At 38.1% G+C, this 20,295-nt stretch overlaps 1 protein-coding gene across 12 annotated transcripts in view; it reads left to right on the forward strand.

Moving 5' to 3' along the window:
* The window catches only part of QTGAL (queuosine-tRNA galactosyltransferase), a 98,126-nt gene that overhangs the window by 26,183 nt on the left and 51,648 nt on the right, over positions 1-20,295 (forward strand). For all 12 annotated transcript variants that reach the window (XR_014936753.1, XR_014936752.1, XR_014936756.1 and 9 more), the window contains exon 6: positions 2,314-2,409. Coding sequence is in view for 5 of the 12 variants with exons in the window: in XM_015879845.3 (XP_015735331.2) it covers positions 2,314-2,409 (96 nt within the window). In the remaining 7 variants the exon portion in view is untranslated. The remainder of the gene's footprint in view (positions 1-2,313; positions 2,410-20,295) is intronic.

Here is a 20,295-nt window from a genome sequence, read left to right on the forward strand (position 1 = left end):
GCTGTATAAGTCAGCAATTTCAATAAAAAGTCAAAACCCCACAGAGAGAGGAATGGTGCAACTGAAGATGAGAAAGCCTGGAATTTTTTTGAATAGTGATCAAGGAATATAAATGATTGTATAGTGACAATTTTAAGATCAGTCTGTAGAACATCTCTGAAGATGGTGCTCAAAGCAGTCTTGAGTGATGTTAATTGTGAAAATGAAAAGAAATCAGGAAGCCTTTCTGCTGTGCAGAGCATTTCCGTGTTATAGTAGGGTAAAGGGAAGCTTGAACATTTCATTTCTTACAAAACTCAAACTTTGTTGTGCACTTGTAGTTGTTTTCCTGCTGTGTTGCAAGACCAAAATGCAGCTGTTCTCAATAATGTGCACTTACAATGCTATGTATATTTTGCTCTGCTGTTGTCATAATCGGAAAATGTGGGTAAATGATGTTCTACAATATTGTCTTCCAGAGGAGGGAGGTGATCACTTATATGTGCCATGCTTGTGGGTTTGCTGCATCTGTGGAAGTCTTACAAAAGACCAATAGGAGCATGAGCTCTTTGCTTTTAAAAGAAGTTGTCATTTGTTTTCCTTAGAGGAAGAGAAATGAAGACGACAATTCGTTTGTTGGTGAAAGTACATGGTTTAAAAGTAATTAGAAAGCCTTCTGGAAAGCAAAACTTTTTTATGTGTAGATGGCATGTTTAGGTAGGTAATGCTTCTCATTTAAATTTCGGGATAGAAAGAGATGACTGCACTTCTTACTTGGCTCTAATCACAACATGGCTTTTCAGCAAAAACAAGTTTGTGGTTGTCCTTTTTAACTCTTACCTTGTGAAATCTGTTTTTGGTTTTGTGCTCGTTGATTTTAGGCTGTGACTACTTGAATAAAAATATTAGGCTGTTACAGAATTTCTTTTAAGAAAAACATGTTTTGCAGTTTTTCTGACTTTCATGTTTAGTTTTATAAAATACTTATAAAATTTTCTTTTCATTTTCCCAAGGTTTTTATTTTGAATGCATTGAATATTAATCTAAATTGTGCTGTTTCATTGTCAGCAGTCCCTCTGCAGTGATGGTTGGTAGTGGTTTTATTCCCACATCAAATATATTCATAACTGTATGCACAGAACTCTAGCCTGACTATTTCCATCTGTATGGGGTTTAAAGCTCTGTAAATAGACATACCTGAAAGAATCGACTTTGCTTTTCCTTCTGTGTCAGTATATACATTTACATGTTGTAAGGGAAATGGTTGATCACAGTCTGAACCTCTGATTAACCATCTGAGGCAAGTGATGAGTCAGCTGTGGGAGCACAGGTGAAGGTAATTCAGCTGTGCTCCCAGAAGGGGTGGAGCTTGACTCCGTCTCTCCCAGATCCCATTTAAGGGCTGAAAACAAAGGTGGCATCTCTTTCTGGAGATTGCTCCTTTGTGTAGTTCTTGTGGTGAGCCTTGATATTGGTAAGCCCCTATTTTGAAGGCCTCAGAGCTGGTGAGTCCTTTTCCTTTGTTACTTTCTGGCTATTTATTTCCATCTATATTTGTGTTGTTCTAACTGTATATTATACTTGTATTATTTCCACTGTACATGTGTATGTATATTCCTTATGCTTGCTTACATGCATACTTATGATGGAAAATGAGCAAGTCTTCTCTACTGTTCTTGTACAAAACTTGATTATCCTGTGTTACTAATCAGAAATGCTGATAGATATGCATTAATGTTAATTATTAGCAAATGAGCACATCCTCAACAGGAGCTATCCATCAAAATATGCAAACAAAAGAGGAGCTGTAGTATGGCAGGAATTCTTCTACAATGAATGAAATAAGTCAGAATACAGATTTTTGAACTTACTTAAAATGAACTGTAAGTAGCATATGATGTTGTAGTAATGGCACTATTTGCCTAGTGTTGTTCTAGTTCTGTTCTTCTATTTGCCAAACTTTCTGGCTTCAATCAAACTATTCTGGGTGAAATCCTGGGTTCTAGATAAGCCTTTGGATTATTTTCTTTGGGAAATTATAGCTGAAGTGATTCAAATATTTCCAAAACTGAGAGTATTAGAAAGACGCTTCTTCATGTTAGAGTTTTCTATAGGTCTCTGAAAGTCTATAGCTATCTTACATTTGAGCAGAGCAGCTGTGACATACTGTACTATGTAACACTATGAACATAGAAGGGCTCTAAGAAAGCATGAGCAGGCAATCTTAATTCTTGGATTCCAATGTTTCCAATATCAGTTTTGTGAGTTTGTTTAGTTGTTGCCATGTGGGTGTACAGCAATTAACACAGTGTTGCTTATCTTGTTTTGCCTTAGATTATTGGTTGCCAAATCAGAAGAGAGCCACCAGAGTCTACTGAGCGGTATACTCGTTGGGTCAATAATCTGACTGAAGAGCAGCTTCTTACACAGGTATTCTTTTTTTCTGGTGTGACTGAAATTATGACAGAGAAATATAGTGAAAGGTTTATTTTGTTAGACTTTTTTTTTTCATTTAATGGCAATACATGATAACTTCCCTGGATTATCAGGATTTTATTATTTAAATAACAAGAAAGTTTGTGGTTCTGTGATCTTTACGTAATGATGCCTTTACACCAAGGTTAGATACTGACTGCTTCTTTATCTGTTCAAATTTTTCTAGAGATTATGTTAAAATAGTTCTTCAAGCATTAAATGTAGCGCTCACTACACGTGTTTTTAAGTAAGATACATTTTAGGACTGAAGATGACAGTTTTGGCATAAAGATAGGTTGTTTTGTTAGGCAGGCAGCCAATGCTGAACTAGAAGAGACTTTGGCAAAAACAAGCTGAATTGTGGAAGAAATCAATCCAGCCTGTGGAGGAATGTGTGTGCTGAGTATTATTATAAGAAATCTAATGGAGAGTTAGCAGGAAGCATCCCAGCAGACATCATGATTCAACTATTTGCGATTGGATTTTGTGATGCTGTGGTAAGAAGCCATTTGCTTTTGATTTTCCTGGATTTATGTAGTTGAAGAGATTAACATACCCATGTTTGTTAGACTTCATTGCTGTATTCCCAATTACCATAACCCCCCAAAGACATACTTTATAGGCTCTGGGATGGTCACTGTAACAAAAGAAAGTCATCTATAGACCTTGTTTTAAAACCAGCGGTAGTATTATGGTTCTCTGTAATTTACCAAATGAAAGTAGTTATGGGGAATGTTACCCCATGGAGTGAATATTTGGATCTGCCTTTGAGTATACTAAAAAAATTATGGTTTTAAAACCAGAATATGTTTATGTGACAGTGATACCTGGGTACACAGTAGTAGCACACCACTACGTTTTTAAAGGAAAGACAAATTGAGGATGCAATATAAAAGCTTGTCCTACATTGCCTGATGTTTTTCATCTGTCCTGAAGTGGTCACTGGATGGAGCCTGTAATTAATTAAACTGGAAATCAAAGGGAATATCCTAGTTTTGAAATTGCTTTGTGTCTGGTCAACTGAAGAGGTGTGTGGAAAATGCAATCCTATATCTCTATAAATATCTCTTCAAGCCTTAATCTAGTAACATGTATAATCCGTTATTTTTGCATATTCAAATTCACACATTTTACATCTTCAAAAGGAGTTTTAGAGTATATATTGGGACTGGAGCTAGGAGTCAGCATAAAAAAGGCTTGTGCTTCTTTTTGATGGGTTTCTAAACAAGATGAGATTTGTACAATTGCACTATTTATTTATCTTTTGGGTTTGAACATATTACTTGTTCGACACCTAAAGTAACCCAGAAATAGTAGTTCCTCAAACACGTTTCTGAAAAATTTGTGGAAGTGTGAAGCAAGAGGACATTGTGCTGCACCAGCTGCAAATCATGTTGTTAAGAACACCAGAATCCAACTGGGTAGAGATTTTACTGCCCAATGGTGAGATGAGCTTCAGCTGCAACCCATGATCAATCAAGAGACAAGTCTGTATGAAGCCTGGCTTTTGTAGCTCTGCTAGAAGAGCTGATTAATTTCAGAGCAGCATGTTTTGGTATGCATCACTTCTCCTGCCTCAATAACCATTCTTCTGGTCAGAAATTCAGGTAGGGAGACAATTATTTTGTTTTTTTCTTGATTTAACAAAGTATAGATATGAGACAAAAGTGGGAGTTAGAACTATTTCAGCTGTTCTCTAGTAGTTCTGGTATGAGCGAACTGCATAAGGTTAGGCCAGTGAGGGGGTTGTCCTCCTGAAATACCTACGTGTTTTATTTTGGGTGTACTTCTAATAATGTTCTTGTTCAGGAGATAAGTCCCAAGAAAACTATAATGATAAGCCTCTGCTAAGAGATTTGTCAGATACATGGGAGGAGCAGTTCTTCAGGGAATTTGGGAAAATTGGCTTTAATTTACAGCATATTGTCTCCAGCAGTTTCCTGTAGTGAAAGAATGTTCAGCTTTTTTTTTTTTAGCTGTGTCTGTACTCAGTGCTCAGCTTTTTTTCCCCCTCCATTCTGTGTTTCTGTATCATGCACATAGTCATTATTTATGCTGTAAATTGGGACAGTAAGTGACCAATAAAAAAGAATTGAGTTGACAATGATCTGCTATAATAATATTTGTTATTAATCAAATAATTTTCTTAGCATTCAGTGACTTCAGTTGCTGTTTACTAATGCACAGTTTGAAAGAGGTGGGTGGCAGCAGATGTTTTGTTAGGTGGTTGGATTGCTTCATGTGCCTCAGTGCTGGCTGCTGGTTTTATATTGCCTGAGTCAATACCAGATTTTTGGATCGAATGTCTGTACCCCGTCTTCATGCTGAGATCATTCAGTACAAAATGCTTCCAGCATTTTAACTTTTCCCTTCCCTTAACCATGGCCTCTTGATGCTTGCTCATCCATTAAATGTTTCTCTAAACAATTATACTGTAACATTCCAAAGATACTTTATGGTATGCGTGAAATTTCAGAGTATATACCCCAGAGACTGAAGGGGGGTGAAGGAATACAAAGAGAGTATACTGATGGGAAGACTGCTCTTTAAAAGATGTTTATGTTTAAGGTTATCTTCTTTATAGATTATAAGTGATTAAAACATTGTTTTGCACATATAGTTATGTAAGTGTTAAAATACACTCCCCAAGAAGGTTTGAATTTGTCAGTATGTGTGAGATTGGTGACAGGTACATGAAGAAAACAAGCAAATAAATATAGATACCTGACTGTTCTGATGTTGGGATAAGCGGGGAAAAAAATGCAGGTTAAAACTAATCTACAGGATGTCAGAGTTTGAGTTGTGCTTGAACTGTGATTGAAGTTTGATCATGCAGCTCTTTGTACACTGGAAATTTTACTGTGTTGGATAAGTGAAAATTCCTAAATGGTTTAAGGTTGGATTAATTACACAAACATTTATACAAGTAGCTCTTAGGGTTGTTGTGGGCTGTAAGTAATGTAGCCAAGTTCACATCCATGTCTGTTAGATCACTGTTTAGGTTAGTTTAATCTTGTAGGCAGTCTGTGAAGCATTGTATTCAGCCTGAAGTGTAATTCCATCTGACCTGCCATTTTTTATCCCCTAGACAATGAACCTCTTTGCTTTCATATTGTTGTTCTTTTAGAAAGCAGCCTGTGAAATCGGGTATGTGTGGAGATGCTTGCCAATAGGAGTGGGCTTTCTGGTTGGTGAGAGCAGACAGCCATAATTTAGAGGAATAACCATCTAAACAAAACATTTGATAACATAAATTGAATATGCTCAATATTGCGTTGTTGTAGTGCAATCCCTATTGGCAACCTCTTCCTGTTTCCAAGGGGAGAGGGCAGCTGGGTGGGCTGAGAAGGGCAGAAGTAGCTCACACACCTTGTGGCTTGCTCCTGCTGGCCCTCTTTCTTCAAGGCAGACCAGGAACCACAATTACGACTCAGGAGGCAGGCAGGTGTGGAGATGTGCTTTGTGATCTGCTTACAGAAAGCCCAGTGTGGTGGGAAGGAGCTGCACTACCCTGTAAGAGTACTGCAGCCAAATGGCAGCTGTGCAGTCCCAGAGCCAGGCAGAACTGGTAAGAGAGGATTGGAGGGAGGGATGCATTTTACACGTGGGGCAATTTCTAGCTTGGAATGTAGGTTTTCTTCACCTGTAGAACAGAATTTCTTACTTTGCAAGTGCTAGGCTTGGTTGTCAGTACATCAGAACTGAAATAATGATTCTGATAGCGGCCATGTGCATGTTTTCCAGTTATGTTACTTAAGGGTAGAGCTGAACAAGGAGTAAGACTTTCTTAAGAATAAAAGCATAAAAGGCTGATTGATTTCCCTCCCCACCTCTGCCCTGGCATTTATTTTTAGCTCACTTGCATTGTTTTTTAATCTTTTGATCAAAAGACATTCAGTGATTTCTTGGGTGGCTTTTTTTGGTCACATTTTCCTCTGCCTTCACCTGTGTTACCTAAAAATGTGTTAACAGCAAATTGCTGATGCTTTTCTGAGTGACACAACCAGAGTTATAAACTAGTTAAATACTGCAGGCTGTGTTGGTTTGCATGGGATTATGTATATACCATACAGGGGGGGAAAACAAAGTTTGGCTTCTTCCTTTTGTGGTTGATCCCTTTTCCTCTCCAGAGGAGAATAAAATGGAGCTGCACAAGCTACTCAGTGTTTATATGGGTGTTTGGAAACGTGTGTCAAAGGCGTTCATCAAGTTCTAGAGAGTTTAATGAGAAGTGCTTACCCACATCTGTGAACTAAAAGCATCGTTAGAACTTCCTAGCGAGGCTTTATGTAAAGGCATCTCAGGGTCAAATGTTCTTGAACTTTCAGAAACAGCTTTGTAGTAGTTAAAAAAAATGCATACAGGTTTTGTGTGTTAGTGATTTTGCATGAGTTTAAAGGCATGCAAAAAGGAGAGTGTAAATAACTTAGATTCTTCTTATTATATTTGTTTGATTTGCATGCGTGATTGTGGTTTATAACACATGGCAATATTTAAATGCGTTAGGGATATTATAAAAGCAGCTTGGAGTACAGTCCTGCAGCATGGTGGATTCATGTGTGGCAGAACATGACAAGATTTTGATGGACATTCAGATTAAGCCTCTGATTTGAGCAGTGATTTGTTCCCAGTGATGTTCTTGCCTAGTATTTTAATTAATTATACCAATATGGGACAAGTAAAACAAATGCAAAACCATCAAGGATTAAGTTTGTAGAGATGCATAGTCTACTTTCTGGACTGTTGTGGATGCCCATGCCTCCTCTATTCTCCTGAAAATAACTTGGAAAAATAGTGCAAGAAGTTGAAATAATGTTGAGACTCAGTAAGTGAATACAGGGATGTGAAAGAAGCCCATAGCTGACAGCTTCTGAATGCTCTGTTCTTCTTTGATCTTCCATATTTATCCTGTCGATACTGTAGTTTACAAACAAGGCAGCCTTTAGGCCTTGCTTTGTGCTTCTACCTTATTGCCTCTTCTAGCTTAAGGGATCTACTTTTGCCTAACAGAGGAAGGATGAAAAACCATTGATTCTAAACATACGTTGTTACTGTAATTCATCTCCCTTCTCTACCTTATATATGGAGGGGAAAAGAAGAATTCTTCTATTGCAATCAGGCACAGAATAATTTTTCACCTTTCAAAATGTGTTTGAGCACAAGTTAAGTGAGCTTTACTTACTGCTAGAAAATGCTTTATTGATCTTAGCTTTCAGTGCTGGATTTTCAGGAGAGCTCAGCAGTTTCTTTGTAGCGGGGGTGTGAGTGAGAAAGCATTGCTTCCCACTGGGGGCTCCAGGTTGGAAGGCCAGTTTGACCTCTCATGAGTTTGTGTAGTGATACTTTTTATACTCTGCCTTTTAACTTTGGTTTCTTTGGTAGTTCTTGCTTTTGGGGGGTGGGGTTAGTATACGGAGCTGAATTTCAATGGAAACAATATCCATCATATCCCCTTGTATTAACTGTGTATGTTACACTGGGATGCTTGAGACCTTTGTGTCAATAAGAAAACGGAACTTGGTTCAGTGTGGCAGGTTTTGAACATAAGGGACCAGATGTGATGATTTGTTCTTGTTCGAGTTCTTGAGCTTGAAGTTATGCAAATAAAGAAATAATAGAGAGCTTTCCAGGGTGTTAGCTTAGATCAACCGTAACAGTGGAGTTATGTCCTTTTTCATACAGAATAGATACTTGTCTATTCATTCATTCCAATTACATGATCTTAAGGATGATTAGCATATATCTAGCTCCTCTAGAAGTGGGCTGCTTGTGTATGTAGCTCACGTTTTAGAAGTAGAATGATCACATGTAGAGGAGGTGGGGTAGGCATGTGCTTTGTGGTTAGCAGGAGGATAGTCAAGCCCTGGCCCAAACGGAAATCGGATCGGTTGCAGTGCATGGGGTGTTTAACAAGGAAGGAAATGGCCTTGTGTCTGCCTTCTAGTGTAACTGCTGGGGCTCTGCCACCTCTGCACCTCTGTGGATGTGCTTGTTTCTGTGATGTGAATGGGTTTAGCATTTTGTGTCACTTGCAGCGCCTGCTCCCACAGCAAAAGAAGACAGCAGTGGGGAAATGTATACCTGGCAGTTTTGTACCTTGCATTTTCATAGCAGAGTTCCTTAATGAAACTGGGAATTCCGATGCTGCAGCTAGGCAAGCTATGATCTATTAGTAGTTGGTGCAGTTTATAGTGTGTTTCAGAGTTGCTAAACCAGGAAAAGCAAAATTTTATCAGGCTACTTTTTAATCTGACAAATTTGAAGAGCTTTCCGTTCTTTTATGCTCTGAACTTGTTGAATTTATTGGAGCACATATTGAGTGATATATATATATATATATATATGTGTATATATATATATATAGCAATGAGAAGCATATATATATATATATATATACCTCACTGCAGGGTTGTATGTAGTTTTATGCTTCTCATTGCTCTTGCCTGTATTTACTGGGCATTTCAGCTGAAGTGGATGCTGGGTTTTTGTTCTGGTTTTGTCCCACACGTAGCCAACAGTCTGCTTATGTTGTGCACATGAGTGAAGAAAACCTAGCACATTATTTTCCACTCCTGGAAAATGGAGAATTGTATTGGCAGGTATGATTACTCCCCTTGTGATTGTTTTTTTTTTTTAAATGCTTTTTCCACTCTCCCGCTTCTGATGAACACAAACAGCTCTCTATGCAATCCAATGGCAGTGCATCTATACATCTGTTTTTCTTCGTTTCTTTTCCTTTTTGTCTGGGCAGGGTGTGGCTGCATCCCCTGAGCTTTATCCATGTATTTCCTAATGACATTTTCCCTGAAATACATTAAAAAAAAACCCCTCTTTTTATGAAGTGAAAATAAAATTGACAATGTTAGCTACAAACACTTGGTGTTCCTACAGCCCACAATGGTTTGCTTGAAAGACATGGGAAAATGAGTTTTCAGTTGGCAGTGCTGTTAAGCTGTCCTTGGATGTATTTTTTTCTGCTTTTAATTGAAACTTGAACTGTGAAGCCTCTAATGATGTATCTGAATCTTCACTTCTTCAGAAGTAACATATTTGAGTCAAGGTTAGTTGTGGTTGGCATTAATTGTCGAGGTAATCAGCTGCTTCTCCTGGAAGTAGCTGTTATAGAGCCCACTGCAATGGGTGTTGTTCCAGTTAACACCCAGTGTTTGAGAATGGTATACAGTGTCAACTGCAGCATTTATCTGGCCACCTGATTTGAAAAGCCAGCAGTCAGCAGTGTTAGATTTCTCTACCTCCTCTGAATTCCATTTGAACGGCATCTTTCAGAAAGATGTAAATGTTAACCTGTGAACAAAGTAGGCTCTCTTAGTTTTGGTGTTAGATTACACATATATTTTTAAAAAAAAAAGACAAAAAAACCAAAGACCACCAACAAAAAAAACCTTTGGAGTCAGTAGGAGAGAAATTTTTTGGTGTCATAAAATTATTCATAGATCTGCAGAGCAGATGTTGACAATTACAAAGAGAACAGAGGCCGGTCTGTGGTCAGCCAGCAAGCTCCATTTCACGTGGGTAGATCAAGGCTCAAGGCAGCAACTATTTCCTGTCAGCACGCTGGGCGTCAGCGATAGCAGTTTTTGTGGGCTATCGCCCAGTTACATCACACAAAGTCACTTTTGTGAGGCCTTGGCCCTGCCTCTCTGCTGGGAGAATGGTGGCCCTGGACGGCTCACTGCTCTGTTCTGTGAGGTCTGTCTATGGATACAGTCTTCTGTGGATTGTTGTATTTCTTTGCTAGATACTTCCATCCTTCTTTTAGGAAGCATAGAACAGCTGACTCTTTAATTTACTGCGGTAGTCACTAATGTTTCATTCTGTTTTAGCTTAAACCATATTTAAAGCATGACTTCCACCCCAAATTTTAATGTATTTTTATGCAGGAACTTAAATTGATAGCTAGTTCCTGCAGATAAAAAGTGATGGGTGATACCCTTTTGCTTTCAGAGCAGTTTTCTTTGAAATCATTGTGGCTGCAGGTGGCCTGGGGTGTGCTGATATCAACAGGCTTCTCCTGGCAATTGAAAGAGTTATTTACCTGTAGCTCATTTTGTCTCAAACAGAATGGGTTTGTGGGACTAATGATAATGCTGGTGCGGTGTCCAATTAATTCCCATTTTCTTCTTGCTTGGTAGACCTTTATAAGTCAGTGTGTATCACTGGAGAAAAGTTGATTAAAAATGCATTCCTCAAATCATTTTGATTTCCAAGTTTAGGTTGTAGAGTTGCAAGTTTAGGCTTGTAGAGATGTAGGAAACACCCCTTGCCCTTTTGGAGATGATGGGAAGAAAGCAATGAACAAAACTATGACTTAGTGGAAGGAGCTGCTTCTGGTAGATCTCAAATTAATTCAGGCTCAGAATGACAGCTGGAAACGGAAGCAATTTTCTGGTGTCCTGTTGTTGTATTTTGAATCCATTCTTCTATGGCTTTTATTATAATGTCCCTGTCATAAAATGGGAGCACACTAATGTCAAATTCTAATAAGCAGGGCTGTCCTCTGGCTGTTTGTGCAATAGGGAATGCTTCTGAACACAAATAGAAATTGTTGAACTGATGAAAACAAAACATAGAAATAGTTCTTCAATAGCTTGAATGGTATCTGTGGTAAATATCTTTTGTCACTCAGAAACAAGAAATTATGTGTTCTTTGTCATACAGAGAGCAGCACGCTTTTCCATGTTAGGCAGGAAGAGTGTCTGTGATAAGCATCTGCTGTGTTCTGTGTGTGACTCAAATCCTAGGGCTGCCTGGGCTTTTTTCATCAGCTAGGTAACATGAATAATTTTAGAGTAAAGAGGAAGGAAGAAATTACATGCTTCAGTAGCAAGCTTGTTTTCTCTAATGCTTTAGTTTCAAGTTCCATATTGAAGATAGGTGATGTTCAAAGTCTCCTATTGTAGTAGGATTCCAGGTGCAAGGCATAGAAAGCAATTTGACTTGAAATACAGCGTGCTAAACAAAGTGACAGTATTGCTACGTGTATTTTGTAGTGCTGGTGATGCACTGGGGAAGTAGTTGTCTACCTTAATCAGAATCACTAATAATTCTAAGCTGTATCTTCTGTAGGTCTGTGCGAATTGCAGGTATTCGCACTGAGGAATTAAAGCCGCCCATCTGATAAGCTTTAGTCTTTATCATCTGGGAAAAATAGAATGTTAACAAGTCAGTGCTACAGCTATTAGTTAATTAAGAAATAGGGCGATGTGATTTTGTTAGAAATTGAGTTTTAAGAATTGTACAGACAAATCTGAGAACGTGACTGAAGAATATTGAGTCATTATTTCAGCTTCCCTCTGCAAGGCACGAGCTGCATCATTAATCTGAGTGTAGGGTTTTCTGGGAGGAGGATGGGAATCATTCTGATAGAATTTGAAAAGAATTCTTCCACTACTGCTAAAAGCGAAGCTGTTACAGCCATAGCTATAATAGAGTATAAACCATGGAATTACCTCAAGCTGTGATGAGAAAATGTATTTTGCTACTATATGGTGTTAAAGATTTATTTCAGGGCGCCCAATTGTCAGAATTGTATGAACGATGGGAGCTCTGGGGTGTGTGTATATAATATATGTATATGTCTTATGTGTGCAACACTTATGCTGTGTGGATGTGGTGATTTTTACATACATATAAAATTGTGTGTTTTATATTTGTAAACCTTTGGACTAGAAGTTTAGGGCACCTTCCAGCACAAACCATTCTGTGATTTTATAGTAAGTTTATTTTCCTTGCTGATCATTCATTTAGCAAACATGTTAATTAATGTTTTTGAGCACTAAGGGTTAACACATTAAATTAAAATACAATCTTGATAGCTGTGCCTCTGATGTTATGGAAACTTGATGCTTTTTTCATTTTAGAAGAGAAAATTGGTAAATATACTTTTGAATGTGATGTTTGTGACGTATCTCAAGCATTGCTACTTGTGCTTTGCTCTTATTCTTTCTGCTTTTGCAGTTTTGAAGCTTCTGAATCGTATCTTTTAACCGGATATGTGTGGATTTTAATGGAAGTTTGTGTGTCCACAGCTGCTGGAAAATAGGAGAGAATGTGTCTGTGAAAGATGAAGGATTGCCAACTAAGGCTACTAAGCTGAAACCTGGAAAAAATTGAAATTTCCAAGCAGACTAGAAGTTGATCAAAGAGGAAGAAAGCCAGCTAGCTTGAGTACTTTGCACAGCTGTTTCAGCTGAGATATTTCATCCATGTGATACTACATAATAATATGATGCCAAAAGTAATACATAAATGTTGTTTCTATTTAGAATTAGTGGCATACATAAAATTGGTGTCGTATAGTCAAAAGCTTCTGCTTGTCAAAACAAAACAAGCAGAACTTTGGCTCATCTTGCAAAATACTGCAGCTCAATACTAAGTTTTCTGTATCACCCAGTAAGTATGAGACTTCCCTGACCATAAGTCAGAAGTACCAGTACTTTGCTGTCTTTCTAATAACATGCAACATTTCTTAGTTACTGGCAATGTACATAATAAGTTAAGATTAGTTGGAATTGTAGGGTTCACAAATCAACATTCCTTTTCACTCTGTACTACAAATTAAGCACTGATAAGCTGATTCTGCCTTTGTTTGCCATTCCGGTGGACCTCTGATTCTTGATTTCCACTGTCAGAAATGCATAAGGATAACTCAGAAGTGTTTAGGATGCTCGTGCTGTGATGAACTTGGATTCATGTGCTCTGTTCATGTGTTTGGAGATATCCAGTGACAAAAAGAGAATGCATTTACAAGGTAGAAGTGCACCAGATGCCAAACAGCTGTGAATCATCTGTGTTCTGTTATGGAAGAAGTGAGAACCTTTAAGCCTGAACTGAGTAGAGATTGTGTTTATTTGTTTGTCTTAGCATGGAACTGATTTTTGTAACCCTTCCCCCTCCACTCCTGATTGCATTTGTCTGGCTGGTTATCCTTATTAGTAAATAATTCTTCAGGCTGCCAATCCTGTGCTAAGCACTTTAATGATGTTTGTTTAGAAGTCAGTACAAACAGTGTCAGTTGTATTGTAGTCTCCTGTTCTGTACTTGATAGTGTCACTTGACATTAAGCGTCCATGTGTAGCAGACCTCCACATGTACAAATATAAACAGCTTACTGATGTGCATTGCTTTTGCAGGTATTGTGCCATTGGCACTTCTAGACCTTTAGTATGCAGAGATATCCTGACACTGTTCAGTGCCCTTCATTTTATTGACATCCAGACCTCTGCTGCTGCCTGTCTCTGACTTGTTTTTCTTCCTCTCACAGTCAAACTCTGTGCCGGAACTCTGTGCTCTATCAGTAAAGGTGTCATTTAGAATGTAGTGAAACAATAAAACATCTCATTTTCCTGAGACTTTGATTATTTTCAATCAGAAAAGGGTAGTTTTAAACCTAAATACTTCTACCTTGCTCCTCAAACGTGAATGGCTCTGCCTTCTGCATCTTGACTGCTTTTTTTTTTATGTACTTGCCAGGTCTGGCAATCTTTTTGCAGAACTCAGTGTGCTGTTTCAGATCTAATGCTCAAGTGCTTCCCACAGGCACACAGGGTGTTCTTAGGTGCTTGCTCTGAAACCCACAGAGCGTGTCACTTTTAATAGAGTGGTTTGCTGTGTCCTTTGGGCAAGAAGACTGCTAGGTGCCAGGAACAGGGTAAGCAATGCTGTGCGTGTATTCTCTTCAAAGGGTGTCAGTAGAAAGGAAAGGATTGGGAAGCTTGCTGAGAACTGTGATTTTTAAACCTTCCCTTGAGAGATATGGGAGGAAGGAATCTGAGATGGGAGCTGAAAGAAGGTAATTTGTACACAGAAGTCTGAGATGAGGGGCACTACTAACAATATTGCTCTGATAACACTGGAAACTGAAAATGCCAAATCTTTTCTAATCTCCTGGGTGTTTTTTTGCCATGGCTTAGTGAGAATTTGGTGAAGTATTTCAAGAGCTCAATTAACATTTAAAACTTGTACATAATACAGAAAATTAGTTGATCAAAAAGCCAACTTCTATTGGAACAAAATAACACTTTCTGTATTATCTGTTGTCTTCCTGTTCTTGCTTAACAAGCCTGATACTGAAAGTGCTGTTGTGTGCTTTGTGAATTGAAGCATGACGATTCAATGTGTGTGCTTGGAGATGAGCTTGTTACATGTTTGGATCAAAGGGATGGGTGTATGAATGACTTACTGTCCCTATAGCAGTTTGTGGATGAAGGCGGCTTGGAATTCTGTATATACAGCATCATCATTAATTTCTCACTGACTTCAGACAGAGGATTTATTTTTTCCTTAATCTGAACCAAAGCTCTGTGAGTTGTGATATCATTTCTAGCAAATGCAAACATAGATAAATATTCATGGTTCTTCTGTTTTCTTTTGTTTTCCTGCCTTTAAGTTACAGATTAGTGTTGTCTCTGTCCTCACTGCAGAGTTGGTCTGACTGATGCTTTGTAAGAACTTCTGGTTTGTGTTTTAAAGCGTGCATTTCAGTGTGCAGTGTATTTTCACAGGGTGCTTAATGTTGTTATGCTGCTTTATTTATTCAACTGGAGGCCAGTAGTTTTTGATTTTGATGTTTTCTTTGCTGACGAGGCAGTTTTAGCAACATGGTTGTGTTGTGTATGTTAGACATATTAGGAAATGCAGCCTAATTGCTTGCTAATTTAGTCTTAATTTAAACAAGCTGTAAAATCTTGGAGATAAATAGATGAGAAGTATGCTGCTTTGCATCATTTAGATCCATTACAGGACTGACTATATAAAGCAGATATTTTTGTCTATCAAAATCAGAGAAAACGCATCCTGCTGTGTAACAGTTCTGTCAATTATTGGAGAGAATTGCAGAGAAGACATTCTGAAGTTTAAGGTGGGCATGGCAGCAGTGCTTGTTTCCCTGTTGTTACGCCATAAAGTAATTAGCAAAGTACTTTTAGGATCTCACCACGTTAAGCAAGTCAAAAATTCTATCAAAGAAATCCAATATTGTTTAAGTAGATGGTGAAAAACAGCTTTCCTGATGTTGTGTTGGAAGTAAATGCATGCTATGTAAGTGACATATTCAACACAGAGAGAAACAAAATAAAACTCTGCTTTGCTCGGGAAGCCAAACAGTCCCATGATCTACTACTACTACAGACTTGTACTGTTTCCTTCCACCTGCAATGAGAGCACACCATGCTGTGTTCAGGAGGAAAAGACGCGTTCTGCTGCACTCAGATGGATGCTGCATTTAGCAGAGGGTTACACAGTTTTTCATTAAGACATTTCCTTAAGCCAATGCTTTGTTTTTTCTCTTGGGGTAGCATTAGTTTCACTTAAGTCAATGTCCACAGTCTCTGGAGTACACTGATTTTACTTCAAGCTTTTTCATCTCATGCCATGGGAGGTTACAACGAATTCTGTTTAACGTTTGTTTAATAATCATTTTTTCTTTATTTTTTATAATTTGTTGAGAGCCAAGATGCATTCAGTTGGTTGCTTGTGGCCTTTAGTTTTTAGGCACTGACACAGAGTTCAGGATATTTCTGGGTCAGTGCTTTCTCTGTTTTGGTAGTGGAGGTGTATAGGCATATGCTCCAGTGCTTTTACATTGTGTTTCCTTCTGTTTCCTTGTAACCCTCTGAGAGAGGAGCTGAGGAATGTTTGGATAGAACCCGTGTGGCACGGACAGAGTTAGGGCACTGTTAATAGACAGCTCCCTCAGAAGAAAATGAAAATGATGTTTATAAACCAGCACAGTGTACATTTCTAAGAGGTTTGGGTGCCAGAGTGAGAGGCAATGTGCAAAAAGATGAGGTAATCACAGGTAAATATTTCTCCTTTTCTGTCACTGAGCTTTTAGTTGTCATGTCTATTATCCTTCAGTAATAATTGCAAAATTAGAATGTTTGCCTTTTTCTGTATTTTCACCCTGGAGCAATATGAGTGCATTCCAGTTTGTACTGTGCATGTTATCTATGGCTCTTCAAAGTTTGGCTCATAAATAAAATGACCAGAAATCATTTATTAAGCAGATTTTATTTTTTTTTTTTTTTTGTGAGTTCAGTTATCACAGAGTTCTGAGAGACTTTCTCATTGTTCTCCTTTATTTCTGTCTTTTGGTTTTATTTTTCTTTAATTTTCTCATAAAAAGAGAAAAGATTGGCATAACATTAACAAATGGGTTGCATAAGTTTGTTTGTAGTCAGATGCTGAATTTCTGATAGCACAGAAATACAAATTAAAATAAACTTAATTGCAGAGAAGTGATTTAAAAGTGAGGGTAAATATGACTAAATATGTGTCTGGGTGTAAAATAATAATTCAGATGTAAATCAGCAAAAAAAAAAAAAAATACTCTATGCCTGAAGGGAAAGTTCTGTGCAATGAAAGGCTGCATGGATGATTTATATTGCTCCTGAATAATTTGCTATGGACATCAAATATAAAATGATAAATGGCTTTTGGTTTATTATTTAGAGAAATAAAGTATTAGAGAAGGTGTAGAATCTTGTATGTAAAAGCTATATTTCATTTCTATGGCTTACAGCTTCCCAAAGTGACAGCATGTCACTGTTTGATGTTATGAGTTGAAATGTTTCCAGAATGATATGGTTTTATGTCTGTACGTATGGGTGTCTGTCATATAATAGCCTTGTGAGCTTCGAGAGCAGAAACAGGTTGTTTAAACACTCAGTTTCCACCCCATGAAGATACCATTAAACAAGAGTAGAACTAAATATACAGTCCTGTGCCCTTTTCTACAAGGCTTGCTTTTTTCACTGCTCTAAATGTATGACACCTCCATTTCCCACCTGCTCATAGTTCTTCCATTTTCAATACAATCACTCTCTTTTCAGTGTTTTTGATGTTGCTCATCCTTTATTTCATATGTTGGATGCTGGTTCAACTCTTTAAAATGCTTCTTTCATCATTGCTACTCTTCTACCTTGACAATCTTCAAGAAATTCAAGCAAGGACATTATGAATGATGGATCTTTTTTTCTTTTCTGTTGCTTGTATCTTCCTCATTGGTAAAATACTGATGCAGAAGTCTGTGTAGATTTCACAGGTGACAGTAATTAGGAGCCAAATGTTTCATAACTTCATCAGAATTTCAAAGATGCCCATAAGGAACTGCAGCATTGCTGTGCCTGCATACCTTCCAAGCCATCACTTTGCATGTGTTTCTGTGCTTTAAATCTCAGGCTCAGTGTTTTCCTGAAGTCACTGGACAGGAAGTAAATGGCCTTTCCTGTGTTCAGACAGATCCACGTTTCTTATTGCATGTATGAGTAAAATGTAAGACATCTTCCAACTGCTTTGAGTAAAGCTTACCTTTGTTTTTTATCCTTTTAGGAACCAGGTTAGAATAGGACATTTTGGCAGGGCAGGGTGTAGTTTTTTTTAACCTGGAAGCATTTGGTCAAGTTGCATGTCCTCTGGAACTACATTCTTTTATGCATAAGTGAAGGCATAACCTACATTCCTATTTTGCTAAAACATTACACACTTTTTCTTCCAATTGACTGCCATGTTTTAAGCTTAGGAGGTGGAGTTATGCCTATTACAAAAACAAGAGAATGATGGTGCTTATAATTGAATAGTTAGATAAATATTCACACATCCCTGTTCTTTAGCTTTCTCATGTTGCATCCCTGCGTTTCGGTGTCAAAGAAATGTTAGCAAATATCCACTATGTCCCATTGTATGGCTAGTTTCTATTTCATATCATGGCCAAAGTAAAGAATGAGTTTAAGTCAGAATTCAGTGGTAGTTCTCAGACTGCAGATCTGTGTAGCCTGGTCAGAAAAAAGCCAAGAAAGGTATGCGGGGGAAAACAGTCTTGCAGTAAATTAAAAACCACCCTCTGTAATTCACTTCCTATTGTGTGATTATACAGGAGCTGGCTGGATGCTTGTAGTGGGAAATGCCAACAAGAAATTTCATTGTGAGATCATTCCAAGTGCTTCTTTCAGCTGCTGCAGTGATGGTAAATAAACACAAGACAGTTAAAAACAAGGATAAAATGATAAGGCCTAAAGCCCATAATTAGGAGATACGTATAATTAGTCTGTTCATAAGGGAGGGGTTGCTAAAAAAAATAAAAAAAAATCCTTGTTGTTAGCTTAAAAAAAAAAAAAAGAAAGATAAAAGGAAAAAAAGAAACACCAAACTGATAAATACGATGTACCAGTTTTGGAAGTAATTAAATGCAATTGCTTACTGAGAAATGTATGTGATAAATCTTCAGAAAATAGTAAGCTTCTGTAGATAGGACGAGTACAGTCTGTGCTTTCAGGGCATCTCCCAAGATAAATTTATCTCACAAATAAGGCCTTTAGTTGTTAACTTTTGAAAGGAACCTAAAATAGAGGACATGGAAGGGTTTTGCAAGTTGAAAACTTCATCAGGGGGTTTGTTGTTGTGCACACACATGAGATCAGCTGCTCTGTGGCTTAGGGTTTGTGTCAGCATTTTGCATACACTCATGTTTATTCTTAATTCTGTCAGCTGCCTGAACTTGAGGCAGATATAAAGCTGTGGATTTCAATGCCTCAGCAAAGTGGTGCTCTCTTAGGATTTTTTCTTCTTATGAAGTCAGTGCTATTCTACCAGCTTTTCAGGGAAAAGAATAAGGAGTATATGAGTATGGTCATCACTGGTGAATACTGGCCACCTGTTGGCTGCACTACCAACTAGGGAACAAGTCAGGACTTTCTCTTGTATTGTCACCCAACCAAATACAGAGGTGAGCTGTAGCTGCTTTGCAACTTCCATTTAATTGAGTTTGTTGCCATAAAAGTTCACCCAGCTCTTGGACTCAGAACAACCTGCAGTTTGATGTTTCCAGCTGTGATGTTGTTCCTTGTCTGTTTCGATGACTTTTCTGAAGGCCTTCTATTTTTAACCTGCAATCTGAGCATCATATTCTATGCTCAGGTTTACGTTCCTGTTGCCTGTAATTTCTGGTAAATGACCAAGTGAGGAGTTCTGCTGATGCACTTGAATTCTGCATGTGTCACAGGTTTTAGCTTCATGTTCAGACAAGAAACTAAAGCTAGCCTAACTGTGGGACAAATACTGACTAAACTGGATCAGTGGATTCTAGCCTTGTCAGCTTCAAAGACATTTACTGTGCAACTACTCCAGGGAGGTCTGGTAAAGGAGTCTTTGCAGCTGAGTGTGTGTCCTGTTTGATAGCCATTCCAGCAACTCTGCTTTCAGGCTTTCTGTGGAACAAATGAAAAGACTCTACCTTGAAGGAAAGAGTGTGGATGAGGAACAGAACAGATCTTCTTTTAAGGGTGCCCAGACTGCTCTGTGCTTCCTGGGGATCTTCTTAGTAGTGTCCAATAGAGAAGTTCTGTCCCCATCTGCAAAAGAAGCAGCATTGCTGCAGATGTTTTTTCCTGATGCAGAGCAGTCAGTCTCAGGAGAAATGATGAAATCTACAGCAAAAGGAGAATTCGGATTAGAATTAGCTGATCATATTATGAGACCAGGCTGATCGTGTTACTTAGCTGCCAGATAACTGTAAAGTGGTGTCTTTGTTTTTCTTTTGTTAGCCTTGAAGTAAATAAATCTGCAGTGATGTTTTTGTTCTTAATGAAGCATTACCAGATATGCATATATCTTGCAGTAAATACCATTTTAGACTTAATTCAGTAGAATGTTCACCCCTGTGTATAAATGCTCTTCAGAGTCATTTTTAAGCTGTGGTTCTTTGATCATTTGAGTTTAAGTCCTCTCCTCCCTCTCCCCTTTCTTCGTGATCCCACCCACTTCCTTGCTGGCACAAGAGTTTAACTGACCTCTTTGTGAGACTATTCAGCTCCTTACAAGGTG

Source organism: Coturnix japonica, chromosome 23 (assembly GCF_054131305.1).
Source record: "Coturnix japonica strain WE chromosome 23, WE-NBRP24, whole genome shotgun sequence".
Taxonomy (NCBI): domain Eukaryota; kingdom Metazoa; phylum Chordata; class Aves; order Galliformes; family Phasianidae; genus Coturnix; species Coturnix japonica.